Source organism: Pinus tabuliformis, chromosome 7, assembly GCF_031772625.1.
Source record: "Pinus tabuliformis cultivar Carrire ecotype Pingquan chromosome 7, CPIR1, whole genome shotgun sequence".
Classification (NCBI taxonomy): domain Eukaryota; kingdom Viridiplantae; phylum Streptophyta; class Pinopsida; order Pinales; family Pinaceae; genus Pinus; species Pinus tabuliformis.
In genome coordinates, this window is record NC_142293.1 from 1,913,763,742 (window position 1) to 1,913,784,546 (window position 20,805).

The following is a 20,805-nucleotide window of genomic DNA, read 5'->3' on the forward strand; positions in this document are numbered from 1 at the left end:
CAACAACTTCAGTACTATCCCTATCCTCTAAAGTGTTTTCCACCCACTCCAATTGGTTGGCATATTTTTCTATTTCAGGGATTCTGTGATGAATATAAGGAGCCATCTTGTTTTTCTATCTTCTATTGCAGATGAAGTCCAAGGGATCATATCTCCATATGAAGCTCTGTTTTATATTTAGTCTTTGAAGGATTTGCTCTGCTTCCTTTCCAGCTTCTTGACTATTACACACAAAGGGGCCTAGTTGATCTTTGATTCTGAGTTGGGCCTTCTTTTTGGCTTTGACAAAATGTACCTCATCTGAATTGATTATCTACCTGTAGTACTCCAGAGAAAATAACCTCATTGGGAGGTATCTGGGTAGTTTATATGGGGCCAGCTCACAGCCATAAATCCTAATTTCAGTGTGATTTTGGTACAAGTACCAATCTCCCACTTTGTGTTGTTTTGAAAGCTACAGGATCCTCCTGATATCTGAACTAATTCTTGGAGGAGGGCTACCTATTAGCATTGTTACAATAGGATGTACAAAAATATCTATGAAGTCTATGTATGGATATGGGGAGTCATACTTATGGATCAAAGGAGTCCAAAAAATCACTGACCTAGGGTGACCTTTTGTATCAAGCTTTGTAAAGTAAAGGGGAACTTGTCAACTTGGTAATATAGGAAAAGGTGGTACAAAACTGAGGAATACTTGAATACTCTCTCATTACTCATCCTAAGAAATTGGTCATGCACCCTATCAGCTATGAACTTGGCATAATCATGCATGATAACAGGACGTTGTCCTGGAGTAAAGATGGACATGAAAGCCAGGATGATTTCATCTATATACTCACTAGTGGTGTAACCTAAGACACTAGAAATCATTGCTACAATGTCCTGACCAAATGGGGAAAATCTGGTAGCCAAATATGGAGGAGGATCTTTTGGGATATGCTTTTCCTCCCTGATGAAGGTTTGGAACATCTCAGTAAGTTTTGCAATGGTCGGCTTGGGGAATCGGTCTAATAGGTCTCTAATTGAAATAGGGGTTAGATTTTTCCCTATTTGAAGTTGCAGCATTTCATTATTTATTCAGCAGTGATGGTGAAAAGTATGGTTTGGTTGGGGGACATCACTGCTCTTTGAGTGGGGATGTAGTTTGCATGGCAATAATGTACAATTTCTGGAAAGATGTGCACCTCAGGGAATTGATACTTGGGCAAATTAGACTCCCAAAGACCTATTTTATCAGCTCGGTTTAGGTATTGGTCTCTGTATCAGCAGCATAATTTGAGAGGGGATTCATGGACAGACGTGTCTTGGGTTTGGAAATCTTTATCAGCAATGGGAAGGTGGTCCAGGTCCAGGTGAGGAGTGGAAATTGGTCTGAAATCTATGGCAATTGGGGCAGCATTCTCAGTTCTTGTGGATTTGAGAATGGGGGAGGTAAATTTTCAGTCTTTTAGGGAAATGGTGGTTCAATTCTGGGTGGGTTTAAGTTATCAGAGTTTCTCTTTAATTTCAATTAAGAACACTCAGCAATTGGCTCTGAAATTGACAGGGTTTTCAGTGAATTATGGTTTAAATACCTGGAATTTGAAGAAAACTGGGTCTGAACCAAGTGACTAGCAATTGTGAATGGTTGAAAGGGCTTCGAGCAGGTTGGAAGGAAATCTGGGAGCTTTGTGGCGTCTTCAGGGTGCAATTGTACATGGGTTGACAACTTTGACGTTCACAGGTGCATGCATGGAAGTTTACAGTTGAAAAACGATAAAAACAATAATTTGGGACTTTTTTTGCTTTATGTGCAAAAGTCAATTTGGTGGGTGCAGGTGAACAGTGGTCGTTTGTCACGTAGCAGGGTGAACAGTCGCTATTTTGGCATGTAGCACGCTGGCGGTAAGTGGTTTGTTTCACACATCTTTTGGGCGCTTGGCGGTATTAGGCGAAGGCCACCCAATTCCATTCATTGAGCGTCATGTCGCCTCAGGGGCCCAGCGGAAAACAACCCTTTTTGGGCAGGTAACGTTCGGATTTCAGACCCTTCTGAAATCAACATGGCCCGTTAGATGGGGAGGGGAGAGATTGTGTAGTGGTTGAGTGATGGAGTTGCACGGAAGGTAATGGTGGGGCCCGGCGGGTGTTTAAGCGCGGTGGCCTTGGTTTAATGCGAGATTAAGGTGGGGGTTAAGGTATCACGCGGGATTTAATTGGATTTTTTAACCAACTTAATCAATGATCGATTAGTTAGTGGGTCCGTGGTAGAAAACCTTAGTTTATATAATTAAACTAGGGTGGGGTTAATTAATATTGCATGAGTTAATATACATACGAGAAACAAGTTTTTATTAGGGATTTAATAAATAAATTAATAATTTAGTCAAATAAGCGGAAAAGGGGCACAATATCCCAAATATATGATATCTCGTGTTTTCAGGCTTTCCGATAATCACATAACGACTTAGGATATAGCATTTTTATGGGTTTTTGATATGAAAATGAGTTATGTGGGGGAATGAACACCTTTCCTAGGTAAAAGTAATTTTAACTTAGAAAAAATGAATGAACTAAAGGGGGGAATGAATGTTTATGAGGGGGTTTTAATACTTATTTCTTATAAGTCATTGAGTCGAGGGTCCGGTCCCTCCAAAAGTCAAAGAAATGCTCTAAGCCTCTTTGACTTAGGGTTTTTTTTAAGTACTTTGATCTTTAAGGTGGGAAATTACTTAAATAATAGGTGAAATGAATGAGGGAAGTTAGTTAATTTCTTTTGATATTCAATTCATGCTTGATTGTCCACTTATCTATAGAACTTTCATGATAGAAAAGATAACAAACATGTTCTTGTCTAATCAATCACCATACTTATGCAACCTTTCTACTACTTACCCATCTACTCATCCTACCATTTTTACTTCTCTTTATTAGGGTGCATTTGAGCTAGCAAACCCTTATCAAACATTTTTCTTTTTTTCTACAATAGTATGCTGCTTCAGCTGATGATAAATTCACAATGGATTACTTCACTGATGCCAATGAAACTACACCTGAACCAAAACTTAACACATACCGAGATGTGCTCCTCCTGTCATCAATATTGCTTGCAAAATCACTATCTGTATATCCAGTTAATTTAAAATCTAAATCAGATGCATGTAGAATACCATCATTTCTTGTTCCAGCAACATATCTTAAATCCATGTAGGACTCATGATGAATCCATTGGTATTCACATATTCATCAATTCTACTATGCCATACTCGGGGTTTTTGTTTCAATCCATATAATGATTTCTTTAATTTGTAAAATTTATCTTCTTGACCATCAATTTCATATCCACGAGGTTGTTTCACATAAACCTCTTCTTTTAGAAAACCATTTAAAAATGCAAACTTAACATCCATTTGATATATTTTCCATTTATTTTGTGAAGCTATAGCTAATACCATTCTCACTGTGTCAATTCTAGCTACAGGTGCAAAAGTTTTAATATAATCAATACTAGGTTGTTGACTAAACCCCTGAGCTACAAGTCTTGCTTTATGCTTTTCAATTTCACCTTCAGCATTCACTTTAGTTTTGTAAATCCATTTAACACCTACAAGTTCCCAAGTATTATTTCTTTCTATAGCATCAACTTCTTCATCCATGGCTTTTATCCAAACATTTTCTTTCACAACTTCATCAAAATTTACTAGATCATATGCAAGTAATGCAAAATTTGAAACTTGATCTATTTCATCATTCTGCTCATACAATTCCTTTAAACTTCTAGTCTTTTGACCTTTAATTCTATTCTTCAATGTAGCTATTGTAGGATTAGAATCATTACTTACCTCTGATCCTGTTGTTTGTTGTCCACCATAACCTGATGGTTCGCCATGTTCATGATTTCTCAGTGTTCTGAATTGTAATGGACTAACTCTTGGTGATTGGCTTACTAGCGTGCTTGGAGCAAGTGTATATGGAATTGGTTGTCCACCTTGTGCTTCTTGCTCATCTTCATTATCATCTCCATGAGATAATATAGTTGTCTCTGCAACAGATTTATCTATGCTTCCATCCCAAGCTTCTTCTTCCTTGAACTCAACATCTCTATTGATAATATATTTCTTGGTGATGGGATTATAAAGTTTATATGCTTTAGACTCATCACTATATCCAATAAAGATACATTTCTCACTTCTATCATCTAACTTCTTTCTCAATTCTTTAGGAACATGTGCATAAGCAATGCAACCAAAAATTCTTAAATGAGATATATGACAACTCTTACCATTCCATGCTTCTTCGAGAACTCGATCCTTCACACTCTTAGTCGAACTTCTGTTAAGAATATAAACAACACAAGCTACTGCTTCTCCCCGATATTCATTTGGTAGATGCTTCTCCCCGATATTCATTTGGTAGATGCTTCTCCTTTAACATACTTCGAGCCATATTCATAATAGTTCGATTCTTCCTTTCAGTTATTCCATTTTGTTGTGGAGTATAACATGCAGTAAACTGCCTCTTGATTCCATGTGATTGACAAAACTCAATGAAATCCGTTAACATATATTCACCACCTCTATCTGATCTCAAAAGTTTAATATGATTTCCACTTTCCTTTTCAACCATAGATTTAAATCTTTTAAATACAGAAAACGCTTTAGATTTCTATTTCAGAAGATAAACCCATTTTCGACTATAGTCATCAATAAAAGTCAAAAAGTAAACATTTCTAGCCAAAGAAGGTGTTTGCAATGGTCCACATAAATCTGTGTGAACAATCTCCAATGGACCTCTCGCCCTGTACGAAATTCCAGAAACAAATTTATGTCTATGATGTTTTGCAAGTATACAACTTTCACATGAGCTTGTCGGTTGTTGAATAATTGGTAACCCTTTCACCATCTATTTCTTCTGTAGCAACTCTAGACCACCAAAATATAAATGGCCATATCTTAAATGCCATAACCACGACTCATCGAAATTCTTAGTTTTGTAAACATTCAAGGACGGAGTCAATTCATTTCTCATTATAATTGGAAACATCATATTCTTTGTCATTTCTACTCTTGCTATCAGTTGATTACTTGGATCTTTGTCAATGATAGTACACTCATTATTCTTGAAGAACACTCTATATTTTTTCTCTATTAATTGTCCAATGCTCAATAAATTGCATTTCAAGCTAGGTACATAGTAAACATCATCAATTTTTCTTCTATCACCATCTGTAGTATAAACAACAATCATTCCTTTGCCTTCAACACATACCTTAATATCATTACCAAACTTGACTTCAGACTGAATACTGGTGTCTAGATTGGAAAACAAATCTTTGTTTCTAGTCATGTGATTGCTTCAACCACTATCTAAAAACCAAATATCATTCGAACATTCTTGAGTCACGTTATAAGTCATAAACACAGGCTTCTGACTATCTTCAATTTTCCTCTGAGTTGTGTGTAGATTGCTTACCAACATCTGCCTGCCTCTTCAAAAACTTAGTAGAAAAATGGCTATATCTTTTACAATAATAACATTGAAATTTAGAAATATCATACCTTTGACTTCCTCGATGCCAGGTTCTATTGTAACTCCCCCTTAAATTAAGAGGACGTTGCTGAGATTTCTCTTCATGATCATAATTATCTCACAGACATATTTGATCAACTACTCTGTTGCCTCATCCTCTATTACTCAATCTTCCTCTACATCTTCCTCTATGAAATTGAAGTTGAGTTTTGAAGGCATTCTCCAACAAGCTATCATCATATCTTGACATCCTGGATTCATGTGCAATCAACGAACCAGTCAACTCTTCAATTTGCATTTGACTTGTGTCCTTGAACTCTTCTATGGATATAACAATCACTTCAAATTTCTTTGGCAAACTTTGAAGGACTTTCTCGATCACCCTCTTGTTTGAGAGGTCTTCTCCATATTGTCGCAGTTGATTAACAACACTCATGACTTGAGTCATAAAATCATCCACAGTGTCACTGTTTTTCATTTTCAGATTCTTGAAATCTCTTCTCAAATTCTGTAGTTTGACATTCTTTACTTTCATTACACCTTGATAATATGATTCAAGGATGCCCCACACCTCCTTCGAAGATTCTGCATTTGATAATTTTGAAAGTATCACGTCATCTAAGCCTTGTTGAATAAGGCCAAGAGCTTTATTGTCTTTCTTTTTGTTTTCTTTCAACAATGTTCATTCAGCATTTGTAAGAGCCATCACTGCTGCCTCATTAGTAGGCTCGGGATATCCATCAGTAACAAATCCCCAAAGATCATGAGAATGCAACAATGTTCTCATTTGAATAAACCAGGAATCATAACTTTTCTCAATTAAAATAGGAATTGACTGAGTAGTGTTGGTATTTGAAGCCATTTTAATTTGGTTTACCAAGTACTTTAATTTCTCCAAAAAAAACTCTTCTTGACTCAATCCACAATGGTAAAAAAAAAAAACTTTAACTCATTAACCACTTAATGTTAATAAGCTGAGTAGAGCCACACACAGTGAGACAAAAATACTCAGATGGAAAATAATTATATCCGATGCCAAAGCAAGTAGAGCTTTAATATAAATATCTTCCTTCAACTGTATAGATAAAATTGCTGGAAATAAAAAATGTCCCCATCTACTCAATTGAAACTTCTCTTAATTTAGAAAACATTCTCAGAAGGCCTTCAAACAAGGAATTTGAAAAATAATTCTACTGCCAATCAAAAACTAGCAATGTCATGACAAAATAGCTTACAACATTGGTGGTTGCAACTTATGGCAGATTTATCTCTTCTTCCAACTCCTTCAAACTTCACGCTGCCCCATCTAGACACTGCACACTGGCCTCACAAATCTTCAGCAGAATATTGCAGCTCTATTCGACCATGTTCAGCAATGGATCCTCACAAAATAGATTTGCTTCACTCTCATATTCCAGCACTGCACAACAATTACAGATTCAGTGCAACATTAAACAACTCCAGCAATTTCAGTCACAAGCACTCTGCATTAGTTACAAGCGCTCTGCACAACAGTTTTGTTCAACCTCACAACAATTCTGTTCAACCTCACACGACAACAAATTTTAGGTACACAATAATGGCTTCTCAAACGAAGTCCAAACTAGCTCTGATACCAGATGAAAGAAATAGAAATACAGAAATTCAGATAGCAGCTACAGTTGCTTGATTACAGAACCAAATAAATTACACAACCAAAAAAATGAAAGTGCATTGTCTTCCTCGACTCAGCATATGTATTTATACCAAAATTAATGTTGGTTACAACAATTAAAATATTCATTTCATTTCTGAGGCGGTACTGCTCTTTCATTATTCAGGTAGTGACCTCCAGAGGAATGAAGAGCCAAGATGGTGGTAAAAAGAGCCAATGCGTGAAATAATTATTTTTACAATTAAGACTAAATATATCCCTTAAAAGATATGTTGTATTTTTGTTTTCAAATAAATTTTGGTATTTATAATGTGTAGTATATAATTCTACTGACTCCCTTTCTAATATTTCATACATCCATCTTTTCGTAATTTAGATTACAAAAGATATTTAGATTATAGTAGTAGCTGGGAAAGTCCAATTGCATTAGCATTATTAGTATTTTGGCAAATTTTTACAGGGTTAGTTAACGTTTTAGAATTTTATTTATTAATAATTTGTTTAAAGGTATATATTCAAAGTTTTGAAATTATAAACTTTTAGTTTTTTTTGATGATTTATTAATTTAAGTATGTTCACGCTGTCATCTTCGCATCCTATTTTCCAAAGATTTTTGGATTTCCGTAATCTTATGAAAAGAAATACAGGGGCAGGATACTCATGTCAAAAACCCCGCCGAAAGGGATGTGGCTGCTGGGATTCGAGCCCAGGTCTCCACGGCCACAACGTGGAATTCTCACCACTAAACTACAGCCACCAGATATGGTTTTGAATATACTTTACACATCTAGAGCGCAAGCCTCCTTCCCTGTGTTAGGACGTCTTGTTCAGCCATTGGATTTCAGATATCTAAGATCCCTACGGTGGGCATCTTCTTCGCTTATTGGATTTCTAATATCTAAGATCCCATGTTTGCGCCAAAATAGAAACAGAGGAGGTCGTGGGTTAGAGCTCTGCGGTCAATTTCTTATTCTCATCCAAGGTCCCTCTATTTTTGATAACATATAAGCATAGTGAGGTTTTTCTTGGCAAAACACAAGATTGCCAAACATTTTTCACAAAATACAGAACGAGGAAACAACCAGGTCATGCGTTCAAGCATCTCGGTGGGCGGGCGGATGTTGTCGACTATTTGAATTTTTTATTCTCTTCTAAGATACTTGTTTTGACAACAAAATACAAAACAAGCATGTGCCATCAAATCTTGTGAAAGACTCCACAAAATGAATATAAGATTTTTTATTTTGAATAAACAATATATGTCCGTGCTCATTTCCATTTGTCGGTTACAGTTTTCTCGCAAGAAGATGTCCATTAGGTTTCTCGCATGAAGAATCAATATCTCATGTCTTTTAAGAGTATTAGTTCTCTAACTTTATGTGAAATTTTCTCTCCTCGATCTCCCTCCTCATCTATAATGGCTTTGCCATCTCTTTGTTTTTGAGTATTAGGATCTAGATTTTATTTGGGTTATTTTAAAGGAAAATTGTAATGATTCCCGAAGAAAGTATCACCAAAATTTATATGTTGGAAATTGTGATGAGCATAAAATAGGTCGATCTTTCATAAGGAAGATATTTTTCTTCAAATTGTTCTTTTTCGTACTCTTTTTTTTTTTTTTTTTTGACCATTTCAAGTCCAAGAATCACTTTTTGGAATATCCTCAATAGTTAGACCCTTCAGAAGACATTTGGTGGAATTGCCTTGACATCCCAATTTCACCCCCCAAAGTTGCCCTACATAAAGAAAGATGGCATCTTCATCTTCCTCCAGAAGACTTTCAACATTGGTTACCCTAGCACATAAGTAGTTTATGGAGAAAATTGTGTCACAAGGAGTTGAAACGTTTGATACTTAAGGTGAACACTTCACTCATAATCAAGGACAAGAAACATAAAACATAGGTGAACTACTTTTTGCTTCTTGTCCCTGGTGATGGGTAAAGTGTTCCCTCGAAACATTGGATGTTTCAACTCCTAATCACACAATTTTTTCCAAAGCTACTTACTCACTATGATTCACAACTGTGGAAATTTGCATTCGAAAATTGGTTATCCTCTTAGTCCAACAATATGTTGTTTTTAAATGGATCTTCTAAAAATAACTAGAGGGAGTGAGGGAGGGGGTTGTTATCTTTTTCTCCTGGAGGACAAGTGTAATTAAACTTTTCCTAGTTTGGGGAGGGCTTCCAACAATCAAGTTGAAGCTTATGGTCTTCTTCAAGGGCTTATCTTAGCCAAGGCTTGAGATTTTACAAATTTATCCATATTTGGAGATTCAAAACTCATTATAGAACATATTCAAAAACGGACTTCTCCTAGATACCTACACCTCCTTTCCATTTATCATCACATGAGGCCTCTCCTAGATTAGTTTTCAGAGGCAAATTATTTCCATATTCTTTGGCATAATAACCAAATAGAAAATCAAATGGAAATTGACCGACATCACTAAAGCTAGTTTTTCTTTTCTTTTCTTTTTTTAATCAATGATTACTTATCATTCTCCACCATACCATGAAATCTATGGCAATCATATTTTATCATCTTTCCTCTCCCTTAATGGAAAATCTGACAACTAAAACAAGGATTATGATGAGTTCTCGATTGACATGTTACCTTAGTTCATGGTGGCCACGTGTCTTTTTCATTGCAATCCTCTAGGGTGGCCATGCTCCATGTTTGTCTTATACGTGACAAGATAGTTCCTTGACCTAGGTAGTCAATTTAGCATGATAACAAGAGGTTATTTAGATGGGTATATAACATTAATAAAAATAGGATCACATTAATATTTTCATTCATGGCCCTGCGTTTGATGGATTTGGTAGACAATTGGCCTGAATTTTCTTCAATGAAAATATGGGAAGGTGTGGATTCAAAGCCAAAAACGTTATTTAGGTATTATCAATGGTGGTGTACTTGGGAAATCAAAAAAATGCAATGGACTTTCATGTGGCTCCATCCATTGCAACCCCCATGGGATCTTCCTAGTATGATGATACACTATCCTTTCTCATTGAATTATATTATGTCAATGGTTGATCAAGTCATTTTGAAGACAATTCCTTCATTTTTAAGAATGAGCGATGTCACATGGAGTTGAATATGGTCAGAGAATTTCCTAATATGGTTGCCAAGTTTTTGGGGTCAATCTTGGGTATTTCTTGTGAAGGGTTCATTATCTTCCATGGACCTAATCTCTTTGGGGAACTTTTCCATAGTGAATTGGTTATGTTTCATGTCATTTTTCCACAAGAATGGTTTTCTCTCTTTGGCTTTGGGTCCTTTCTCGTGGTCAGCCCTCTACCTAGTCCTAGTCTATTTGTGTCCATAGTTGGGATTGCTCTATTGTATGGTGCCTGAATTACCTAGTCATTTTACGTTTGACCAACCTTTGGTTGTTTCACCATGGGAAGTTTTTGTTCTCTAGTGGTTTTTATATTTATTTTCTCTTATTTATTTGAGTGTGTTGTTGGTCTTGTATTTTAGTGTGATATTCAATGTATTTGGCTAGCGTATTTCAGACTAGCCATAGTACTCGCTCTATTTCCAATAGTTTGAATTGTAGCAATATGGCTTAGAATGAGAAAGGGGAATAGCGATCTTCACTGGGAGGATGAATTCTATCAAATTCAACAAGATCTCTTCCATTCGCAAATCTAACATAATCAAACTACATCAACTTTGTCAATGGCAATGGAGCTATTAGTGGACCATCGAGTCGAGATGCATAGCATTGAAGATGAATTGGAAATTTTTGTTTGTCATCAATTGGTTAACCTCCAAGCCTCTCTAAGCCAAATGAAAATTAGTAACTCCTCCTTGGAGGTCTCTCTTTTTCATATCTATTATAGTCTCCTAGACTTAAATGTAATGGTTCCTCCAATGGAGGAGTCAATCATGTGTTAGAAGGATGCCTCGCCTTTTAAAGTCTAGTCATCATGAAGTTTAGGTGCATAAAAAATTTGGACTTTTTTTCTGGAGAATCTACATGACCATTCCAATGTTCTCTTTCAGTTGTGTTGTAGGTAGACATATGATTCTCTTAGTATTTTGGCATTTTCATCTTGACTAATTCAAAGGCATAAGCTTCCATTTTTGTAATTTTTGGTGTATGGTCACGCCTCCAAACACAAACTTTTAATACAAATTTCCTTTGTTATGGGTAAAAAAAATTATGGGTATGACCTAAGGCTAAGACTAATTTGAAAGAATTAACTTAAATTAGTGTCCTCAAAGAGAATATCCAAACTCAAAAGTCAAATCATACTTGAAAACTGTTGATAACCCATGTTAAAATAATATACATTTGAATGTATCCTAGTAGACTATCTCAAGTGGTTAAGTTCTTTAAGCTTCATGTAGGAGGTCTCATGGCCAATCCCTTAAATTGACTACCTTTGTTGCAAGCCTCACTTGATGTCCTTGTTGGTTTAGGAATTAAAATCAGTGCAAATGGATTTACACTACGTACCATTCATGAAATAAATTGAGTGTATGTGGTTTTCCTTGCAAACTTTTATTTGGTAAAACAATTGATATTCCTATTATGTTAAGAATTTTTATCTGCACTAACATGTTTTGTAGAATTTTTTTCACTTTAATAGTTTAATGCAAAACATAAACTTAACATTTTTTACTAGAGGTTGTATGGATCTTAACCCTATGAATTTTCAGCCTTAGCTTATCATGAACTAGAAAAAAATAACAACAAAATTAGAACAATATTTCAATCCTTGACAACCAAATCTTCATATAGACAATCCAAGGAGGAAATAAACCAACGCATCTCAATAAGTTTTAGCATTCTCGAGGAATATTATCATGCATAAACCAAATATGAAAAATTACTTTTACAATATTTATAACAAACAACCCTTAACCTTTGAATTATGATGTCAAACCACTCAACAAATTTGTAATTTACTTATGCCAAATCAATGAAAGATATACAGTTGTAAATTACAATTTATAAAGACCGTGCATGTCAGGAAAACAAATATGTAATTTACACAACTTTTGGATAGTTGAATTTAACTTCATTAATATACACAAGATGAAGCTATTATGTATACCATAGCCTTATCACAAGGCTGGTATAATCACTAACTTCCTAAGACACATGCTACTTGGAAAACATCAAAAACCCTATCTCAACCAAGGGGCTCCAACATTAATGAATCACCAAAATAAGTCCCCTAATGCAATGTGCCTTATTCTCTTCTTCTTCTTCTACACCAAATACACCTAGTTTTTCATCTCAAAAACCTAATCTCAGACTTTGAAGGGATTAAACCCTAACCCAAGGCTTTAAGATTTTATAAGAAGATCATCAAACCCTATTGATTCCAAGAAAGATAAATAGAGCAAGTAAAAATGAAGATCCAAGATAAAGAAGATGACTATTGTACTCCTCCTATTTGTCACATCTATACACAATACTAAAATAAGAATGAACACATTGAATGAATGATAAGGGATCTCTCTCTCTATATATATGTGTGTGTTATGTGTATTCTTGAGAGTGAAAGGAGGTCAACAATACAATGATAATACAATGCAGGTCACAACCTATAATAAACTCATGTAGGCCAACATAAGTGAAGCACTTCATTCCAAGAATACATTTCATGTTGTAAGATGATGTCATGCACAAGAAAGGCTCCAAGATGATGTAGGTAGACAAGTTGTGTCCTCAATTCTCTATCACAAACACACATATACTGTTATGAAACCAACTTAAGAAAAGATAGAAAAGATAGATCAACGCCTTAGAATTCAGCCTCTTCGAGGGGGAAACCTCCTTTACATTACATAAATGAACAATTCTTGGATGATACAAATGACAAAACCTCCTTTCTATATATAAGAGTCTAAGGAGTCACAATATAATCCAGCCGACCTAACAATAATAATATAAAGCCACCAAAATAACAATAGAGGGATTCTATGGGGCACAGAAATAACAACATGGGGGTAATAGGGGCACAACAATATAAATAAGGGGTATAACTACAATAGTAATGGGGTAATCACTAGTATTATAGGGACCCAACATGCCCCTCTCCTTCAAAAAAGTGTTGTCCTCAACGCTTGAGTAGTTCTGGATACTTCTGCATAAAATTCTCATCCTCCCATGTGGAATCTTCAGCGGATAAGTTCTTCCACTTGATAAGATACTCTGAAATTGATCGATTTCGTAGCTGTCGAGTTCTTGTTTCTGTGACTGCTTCCGGTTCCAATATAATTTTTCCTTCCTCGTCAAGTTCTGGCAATATTGTTTGAACTGGGAGCTTGTCGCCTATAACCTTCTTTAAACATGAAACATGGAAAACTGGGTGCAATCGAGAAGCTGCAGGAAGCTCCAATTTGTATGCCATAGTACCAATCTTTTGCAACACCTTGTACGGACCATAATACTTTGGTGATAATTTATTATCCTTCTTAGCTTGCTTTAGGGACATTTGCTTATATGGTTGTAGCCGTAGGAATACCCAATCACCTACATCAAAACTTCTTTCACTGCGATGTTGATCTGCCTGTTGTTTCATTCTATTTTGTGCCAACACGAGGTTATCCTTTAAGAGTTGGAGGACTTGTTGTTGATGTTCGATGTGATGTTCCACTGCCTGAACCTTAGAATTTTCTCTTAAATATGATGTGATGGATGGTGGTTGATACCCATAAAGTGCCATAAATGGGGTCATTTTTGTTGCTGTATGGAAGGAAGTGTTATACCACCATTCAGCCAGAGGCAACCATTTGACCCATTGTGTCTGTTTATCAGATACAAAGCAACGAAGATATCCTTCCAAACATTTGTTTACTATCTCAGTTTTCCCATCAGATTGAGGATGATAAGATGAGCTATGAGCTAACTGAGTACCAAGACAAGAAAATAATTCTGTCCAAAAATTTCCAGTGAAAATGGGATCTCTGTCACTTACAATAATCTTTGGGTTTCCATGTAGCTTTTGAATTGTTTCCATAAATGCAGTAGAAACTGTACTGGCTTTAAATGGATGTGATAATGCACAAAAGTGTGCATACTTGGTAAGTCTGTCAACTACCACCATGATGACACTCTTTCCCTCAGACTTGGGTAAACCTGTGATAAAATCCATTGAAACCTCCTCCCAACGTTGGCTTGGAATGGATAAAGGTTGTAATAGACCCGGTGTCTTAATTGTTTCAACTTTATTTTGTTGGCAAACCAAACATTCCGCCACAAACTTTTGAATATCTGATTTAAGGCCATCCCAAAAAAATTCCTTCTTAACCCTGTGGTAAGTTTTTAAAAATCCTGAGTGCCCTCCTAAGGGAGAAGTGTGCAATTCCATAAGAATCTTTTGTTTTAGCTGGGAATTCTTACAGAGGTATAAGCGATCTTTGTACCATAACGAATCATTTTTCCAGCTAAATGTATCAGACGTACTGGAATCTTGTTGTAGCTTTCGAATAAGTGCCCACACTTCTTCGTCATTCTTCCATTCCTCCCTTGCTTCGTTTATCCAATCTGGTTGGATAATAGAAATGGCGCACAACAATGCTTCCACATCCTCATCCTTTCTTGAGAGTGCATCTGCCACCACATTTTGCTTCCCTTTTTTGTAGATGATTTCAAAGTCATAACCCAACATCTTTGTGACCCACTTTTGTTGCTCTTCAGAGGATAATCTTTGTTCTAAAAAGTATTTAAGGCTATCATGATCCGTTTTTACCTTGAAGTGTCTTCCCATTAGGTAGGGTCGCCATTTCTTAAGTGCATGGAGTATTGCCAACATTTCCTTCTCATAAATAGCTTTGCTTAAAAACTTTCCCTTGATTGGACGACTTTCAAAAGCAATGGGTCTTTCATCTTGCATTAGAACAACACCAATTCCATTTCCTGAAGCATCACATTCCACAATAAAGGTTTTTGTGAAGTCCGGTGTAGCTAAGACCGGTGCTTGGCACATTGCCTCTTTAAGATGTTCAAAGGCCTTTGTTGCTTCCGGAGTCCATGAAAATGCATCTTTCTTCAATAATGTTGTTAGAGGTGCTGCTATTCTCCCATAATTCTTAACAAACTTGCGATAATACCCTGTCAACCCAAGAAATCCTCGCAGATGCTTTATGGATGTGGGGATTTTCCATTCCTTAATGGCTTTAATTTTGCTAGGGTCTACCTTAACTCCTTCATGAGATACAATATGACCCAAATATTCCACCTCCTGGACTCCAAAGAAACATTTGGATCTTTTTGCATATAATTGTTTCTCCTCCAATAGTTGTAGCACCCTGTCAACATGTTCAACATGATCCTTCCAAGACTTGCTGTAGATTAGTATATCATCAAAAAATACTAACACAAATTTTCTAAGGAATGGTTTGAAAATTGAATTCATCAAACCTTGAAATGTTGAAGGTGCATTGGTAAGGCCAAAAGGCATGACCAAAAATTCATAATGACCCTCATGAGTTCTAAATGCCGTTTTCGGAATGTCTTCAATCTTCATTCTGATTTGATGATATCCCGAACGAAGATCCAACTTGGTGAAGTAAATTGATCCATGCAATTCATCCAGTAATTCATCAATGACAGGAATGGGGAACTTATCTTTAATAGTGAGCTTGTTGAGCTCCCTATAATCCGGACACATGCGCCATGATCCATCCTTCTTGTGCACCAATACTACTGGAGCAGAGAAAGAACTTTGACTCGGTTGAATTATACCAGCCTCTAGCATTTCTGCAACCATACGTTCAATTTCACTTTTTTGGACATAGGGATATCTGTACGGCCTGATGTTTGGAGGAACACTTCCTGGAATCAGATGAATAGCATGATCATGATCACGCATAGGTGGGAGACCTTTGGGAGTCTCAAATACCTTGGAATGATTGTCCAGGACTTTTTGGAGATCTGGAGAAATAGATGATTCCAATGTGGAAACATCTAGCGAACATAATTGTGCAATTACACCTCTTTGCTCCTTTTTTAGAAGCTTTGTCATACCATTAGAGCTGATTATCTTTCCTGGTTTCCCTGCAATACCCCTTAATTCAACTTCCTTTCCTTCCGTAGAAAATTTGATGAAAAGTTCTTGAAAATTAAAAGCTATTGTACCCAAGGATTGTAGCCATTGGACTCCTAGTACAACATCAGCACCTCCCATTGGAATGGAAAGCATTGGGCTAGTCAATACATATTCTCCCATGGATAGCTTGATATTATGGCACTTTCCAGAGCAATTTATTGTTCCTCCATTTGCAATCATCACTTGACACTCTGGTGCTGGATATAGGAAGCAATTCAATTCTTTTGCTACCCTACAATGAATAAAATTGTGGGTGCTTCCTGAATCAATCAACACTATTACCTTTTTCTTCTTGATTTGTCCTTCTATCTTGATGGTTTGAGGAGTGGTAATTCCCGCCAATGCATTACAAGATATGGTCGGATTTATTTGTTCTTCATCTAGGCTTTGTTCCTGGAGTATATCCTCTTCTTTTGACCTTTCTTGCTCCTTTTCTTCTTCCTCTTCACAATCTATGTAGAATAATTTCTTCTCAGCACACTTATGACCTTTAGTGTATTTGCTATCACAACTGTAACAAAGCCCTTTTGCTCTTTTTTCTTCCAATTGTTGTGGTGTCAACCTTATAGGTTGTGGAAGACTAGGGGCAACAACACTTCCGTCTTTATAGTTGTGAGTGGTATGCTTCCTGGTTGCCATAATTTTGCTTTCCATTTTTCTTGCTAACCTGAATGCCTTCTCTAATGAATCAGGTTCCCAAAGGCGAACATCATGTTGGATATTATCCTTTAAAGACCCTATGAACACATCAATCCTATGCTCCTCTGGAATATCTTTTACCCTTATGTTCAATTTTTGGAACTCCTCAATGTGCTCCATTATTGAACCCTTTTGTTTGAGACTTATCAATTGGCTAAAAAAAGTGTTGCTTTTTGTATCCTCATAATGTGCTATCAATTCTTCCGTAAAAATTGCCCAAGTGATAAATTTTTTACGAGAGAAAAGCCATTGATACCATACAAACTGATTTGGTTCCAAATATACAGTTGCCATACGTACCTTTTGTGTGTTTTGCACATTATTGAGATCGAAGAATTGCTCCATCTGTAATATCCATGTGGCGGGATCCTTGCCATCAAACTTCCTCATATCGATTTTTGGAATATGGTGGGTCTTCGATCCAACATTAGCGTCTATGGAATCATGATTAACATTTTTTTTTCACATCATGAGTTTCCTTTACTACCTTTTCACCATTAGTAAGTATTTCTTGTAGAAAATTTGTCAAATCTGTCTTCAAATCTGCCATGTCTGTCTTCAAATCTGTCCTCAAATCTGTCTTCAAATCATCCATCTTAGATTCCATGCCAATTATCTTAGATTCCACACCATTTATCTTAGATTCCACGCCATTTATCTTAGATTCCATGCCACTTATCTTAGCTTCTGTTAGCTTTTGTGAGCGTGACATTTGTTGCACTTGTTCTTGTAATTTTGATATATCATGTAGCATTTCTTCCTCTTCTTCATGAGTCATGCTAGAGCTTTCAGGTTCCTTACTAGGTGTTTGCATTTTCTTTCCTCAGGGCATCAGTTACCGATAATAATGCTTTACTATGCCCTTTGAATTCTGTTAAACCAAGCTTACACAAAAATTTAAAAAAAAACTACACACCTTTTTTCACTTTATAGAAGCCTGATATTGAATCTGATGTATCTCTGTAATTTCAAATCATCCAGTTCTGAAATTGCGACCTGTAGTAGCCTTCTGCGTCCTCTTTCCAATGCCACAAGTCTGACCCAAATTGGATTCTCCAAGGAAGAGTTATGTGAAATCTCCCACAGTGACTTGCTTTTAGACTAGTTCAGTAGAGCGAACTTGTACGACGTGCCACGAGTCATTGTTTCAACCTTTGAATCTGAACCAAACATACAAGAAACTAAAGTCCATCCTCTTTCTGTACCTTCTTATGAAATTTCAATCCGATCCCCAGAGAAAAGTTATGACGATTTTCCCCAGGTCACCTGTTTTGAATGTAATTCAGGAGTCTGCAAAAAGACCAACTTCCTCAGATCATATCTCCGCAAATATTACGCGAAAAGCTCTGAAATTCAGACCCAAGGTTCAATGCGATTTCTTCTCAAATGGGTTTTTTTTTCGACTTCTGAAACGTCACAGAAAAAAAGTTATAGCGAAAATTCCACGATGACCTGTTTGGAGCAGCGAAACCCTAGAATCCAAAGCTCTGATACCAAATGTTATGAAACCAGCTCAAGAAAAGATAGAAAAGATAGATCAACGCCTTAGAATTCAGCCTCTTCGAGGGGGAAACCTCCTTTACATTACATAAATGAACAATTCTTGGATGATACAAATGACAAAACCTCCTTTCTATATATAGGAGTCTAAGGAGTCACAATATAATCTAGCCGACCTAACAATAATAATATAAAGCCACCAAAATAAAAATAGAGGGATTCTATGGGGCACAGAAATAACAACATGGGGGTAATAGGGGCACAACAATATAAATAAGGGTATAACTACAATAGTAATGGGGTAATCACTAGTATTATAGGGACCCAACATAGACACCATCATTCCACCATAGCCATGCACTCTACTGGGTCCATTTCCCCTACATCATTGTCACACCTAAGTATCCCCGAGACAAATCCAAGCCTCTATCTAGGAATCCAATCGGTCCCAAGTTGTCTAGGTCCTAATGCATTCCCCCCACTCTAGGATACACAATGCTTCTCCTTTCAGGTAGGGTGTTCTCTAGGGAAGTGAACCTCTCCTTGTGGCTACAATGAAGGATGCTTACCAAGTTGTTAAGAGAAATTTGATGACGAAGGGAAGAATTCCAAGGAAAGCACCTTTCCATGTGCAACTTCATCTTGGACAATTTGGGGTTTGACATATATGATGTACCTAAAATCTTATGAAGAACCACTCAACATGACATAAACACTTCCAAATTAACCCAACATATAATAAGTTTGCAATGGGCACCATCCACAAATGCAAGGAAGTGCCCATAAGTTTCACCATGAGATTATCGTTGGGAAAAATTAATGCATTACAAAGTATATTCCATTATGAATTATAAGGCCACTACTAATTATCATCTAGTTCATAATAGTTAGAGTGGTTATGGTTATGATCTATTTCTTCCATATCCATCACATTGAATTATCTATGCCTACATTTTGAACCAATAAGTGTGGTTTGTGTTCATTATTAAATCACTTTTACTTGTGGATCCCTTCTTTGTTTTTTCACATCAATAAGTGGATTATTGGAGCGAAACTATTTGACAAGGACTCTTTGGTCAAGGCCATCTTCAACTATTGCTTCTTCAAGTTTTTCTCCATAAACTACTTTAGTTAGTTATAATATTCAATATATCCTTTTTATCTTGGTTTCAAATGTGTTATATATTAGTATTGTTAAGTGTGATTTTAACCTTTATCAGTAGGAAATTTTCCCTTTCACACTAATGCTTTCATTACATTTGAGTAGGTTATAGAGGAAGGACATGTTATTTAATGTCCAATTTTAGTTACTGCTAAAACAAAAGTTTGTGAAAAGTTAGATGTGAGAACTGCACCTATTGCCTAAGTTAATAACTTGGATAGGTTTTTCTCAAGCTTGAAGTTTAATTTTACAGTTAAAATCTCTCTTATACACTTCAATTGTTTTTCACAATCATTTCTTTCTTGATCATTTTTTTTTGCTAATGCAAGAGTCGGACCTTTCAATTCATTAATCAACAAATAAAGTACATATATTACATCAATACTTTCCTGGACGATGACTATGGAGATGTCCCAAAAAAACTATTCCTAACCCTCTACCTCCAAACTTTACCTATCTCAAAATAAAAAAACATAAGATTGGACTGATCCAAAAGGAACCGGACACAAGGAAGCCTGCAAATAATGGTAGCACGATCGCCCGGATTCATAAACTTAGGAGCAATCCCCCGGAAAGAAATTTTCCCGCCAAACCTAGCCTTCCTCGTTAAACTCAACCCAAGCGTCTAACCATTTGAACCATCAGCTGTAGATCAAGTCGGACTGAAGAGCAGCTCGCCAAATACCTCGAGAGACCACCTGAGCAATCTGATCCGTTGAAACACCATGTGCCATTCGACAGTGGAGATTGGGAACGCGCCTGCCCACATGCACGGGTGATAGTATGCGAAGAGGGCGGAAATCCCTTCGGCCCAGCCGCCACGTGGAGCACAAAGAGTGACCAAACCCTTGGGCCCCATCAAACTACTCGAAGTATCCAAAGCGTTGATTTGCCTTGCACCATCGGACGGCCGAGCAGAAAATTGCGCGCCCGAAGTCATCGACCTTTAGGGCACGGGGAGAATGGTTTTTTGACCGGGCCCTCCACCATGTGTCATGCTTCCTTTGACATCGCTGTCGAAAATCTAAAACCACTTTTAACATGAAAGTTGTGCGATCGCTTCGAAACCGCCCAAAGGCGGTTTTGACTTCCGTCACTGAAAAATTAGGATGATGCAGAAGTTTTAGTTGTTGCTTTCTTCGAGCAATCTGATCCGTAGAATCTCCATGTGCCATCCGACGGTGGAGATTGAAATCG

At 36.7% G+C, this 20,805-nt stretch overlaps 1 protein-coding gene and 1 non-coding gene across 2 annotated transcripts; both read right to left on the minus strand.

Moving 5' to 3' along the window:
* Positions 1-5,662: 5,662 nt before the first annotated feature.
* LOC149256147 (uncharacterized) lies at positions 5,663-6,046 on the minus strand. Its single transcript, XM_089455249.1, has one exon. The coding sequence runs from the start codon at positions 6,044-6,046 to the stop codon at positions 5,663-5,665; it is 384 nt and encodes a 127-aa protein (XP_089311375.1).
* A 1,804-nt stretch (positions 6,047-7,850) lies between these two features.
* TRNAH-GUG (transfer RNA histidin (anticodon GUG)) lies at positions 7,851-7,922 on the minus strand. Its single transcript has one exon. It is a non-coding gene; the product is annotated as a tRNA-His (tRNA).
* Between the last annotated feature and the right edge of the window lie 12,883 nt (positions 7,923-20,805).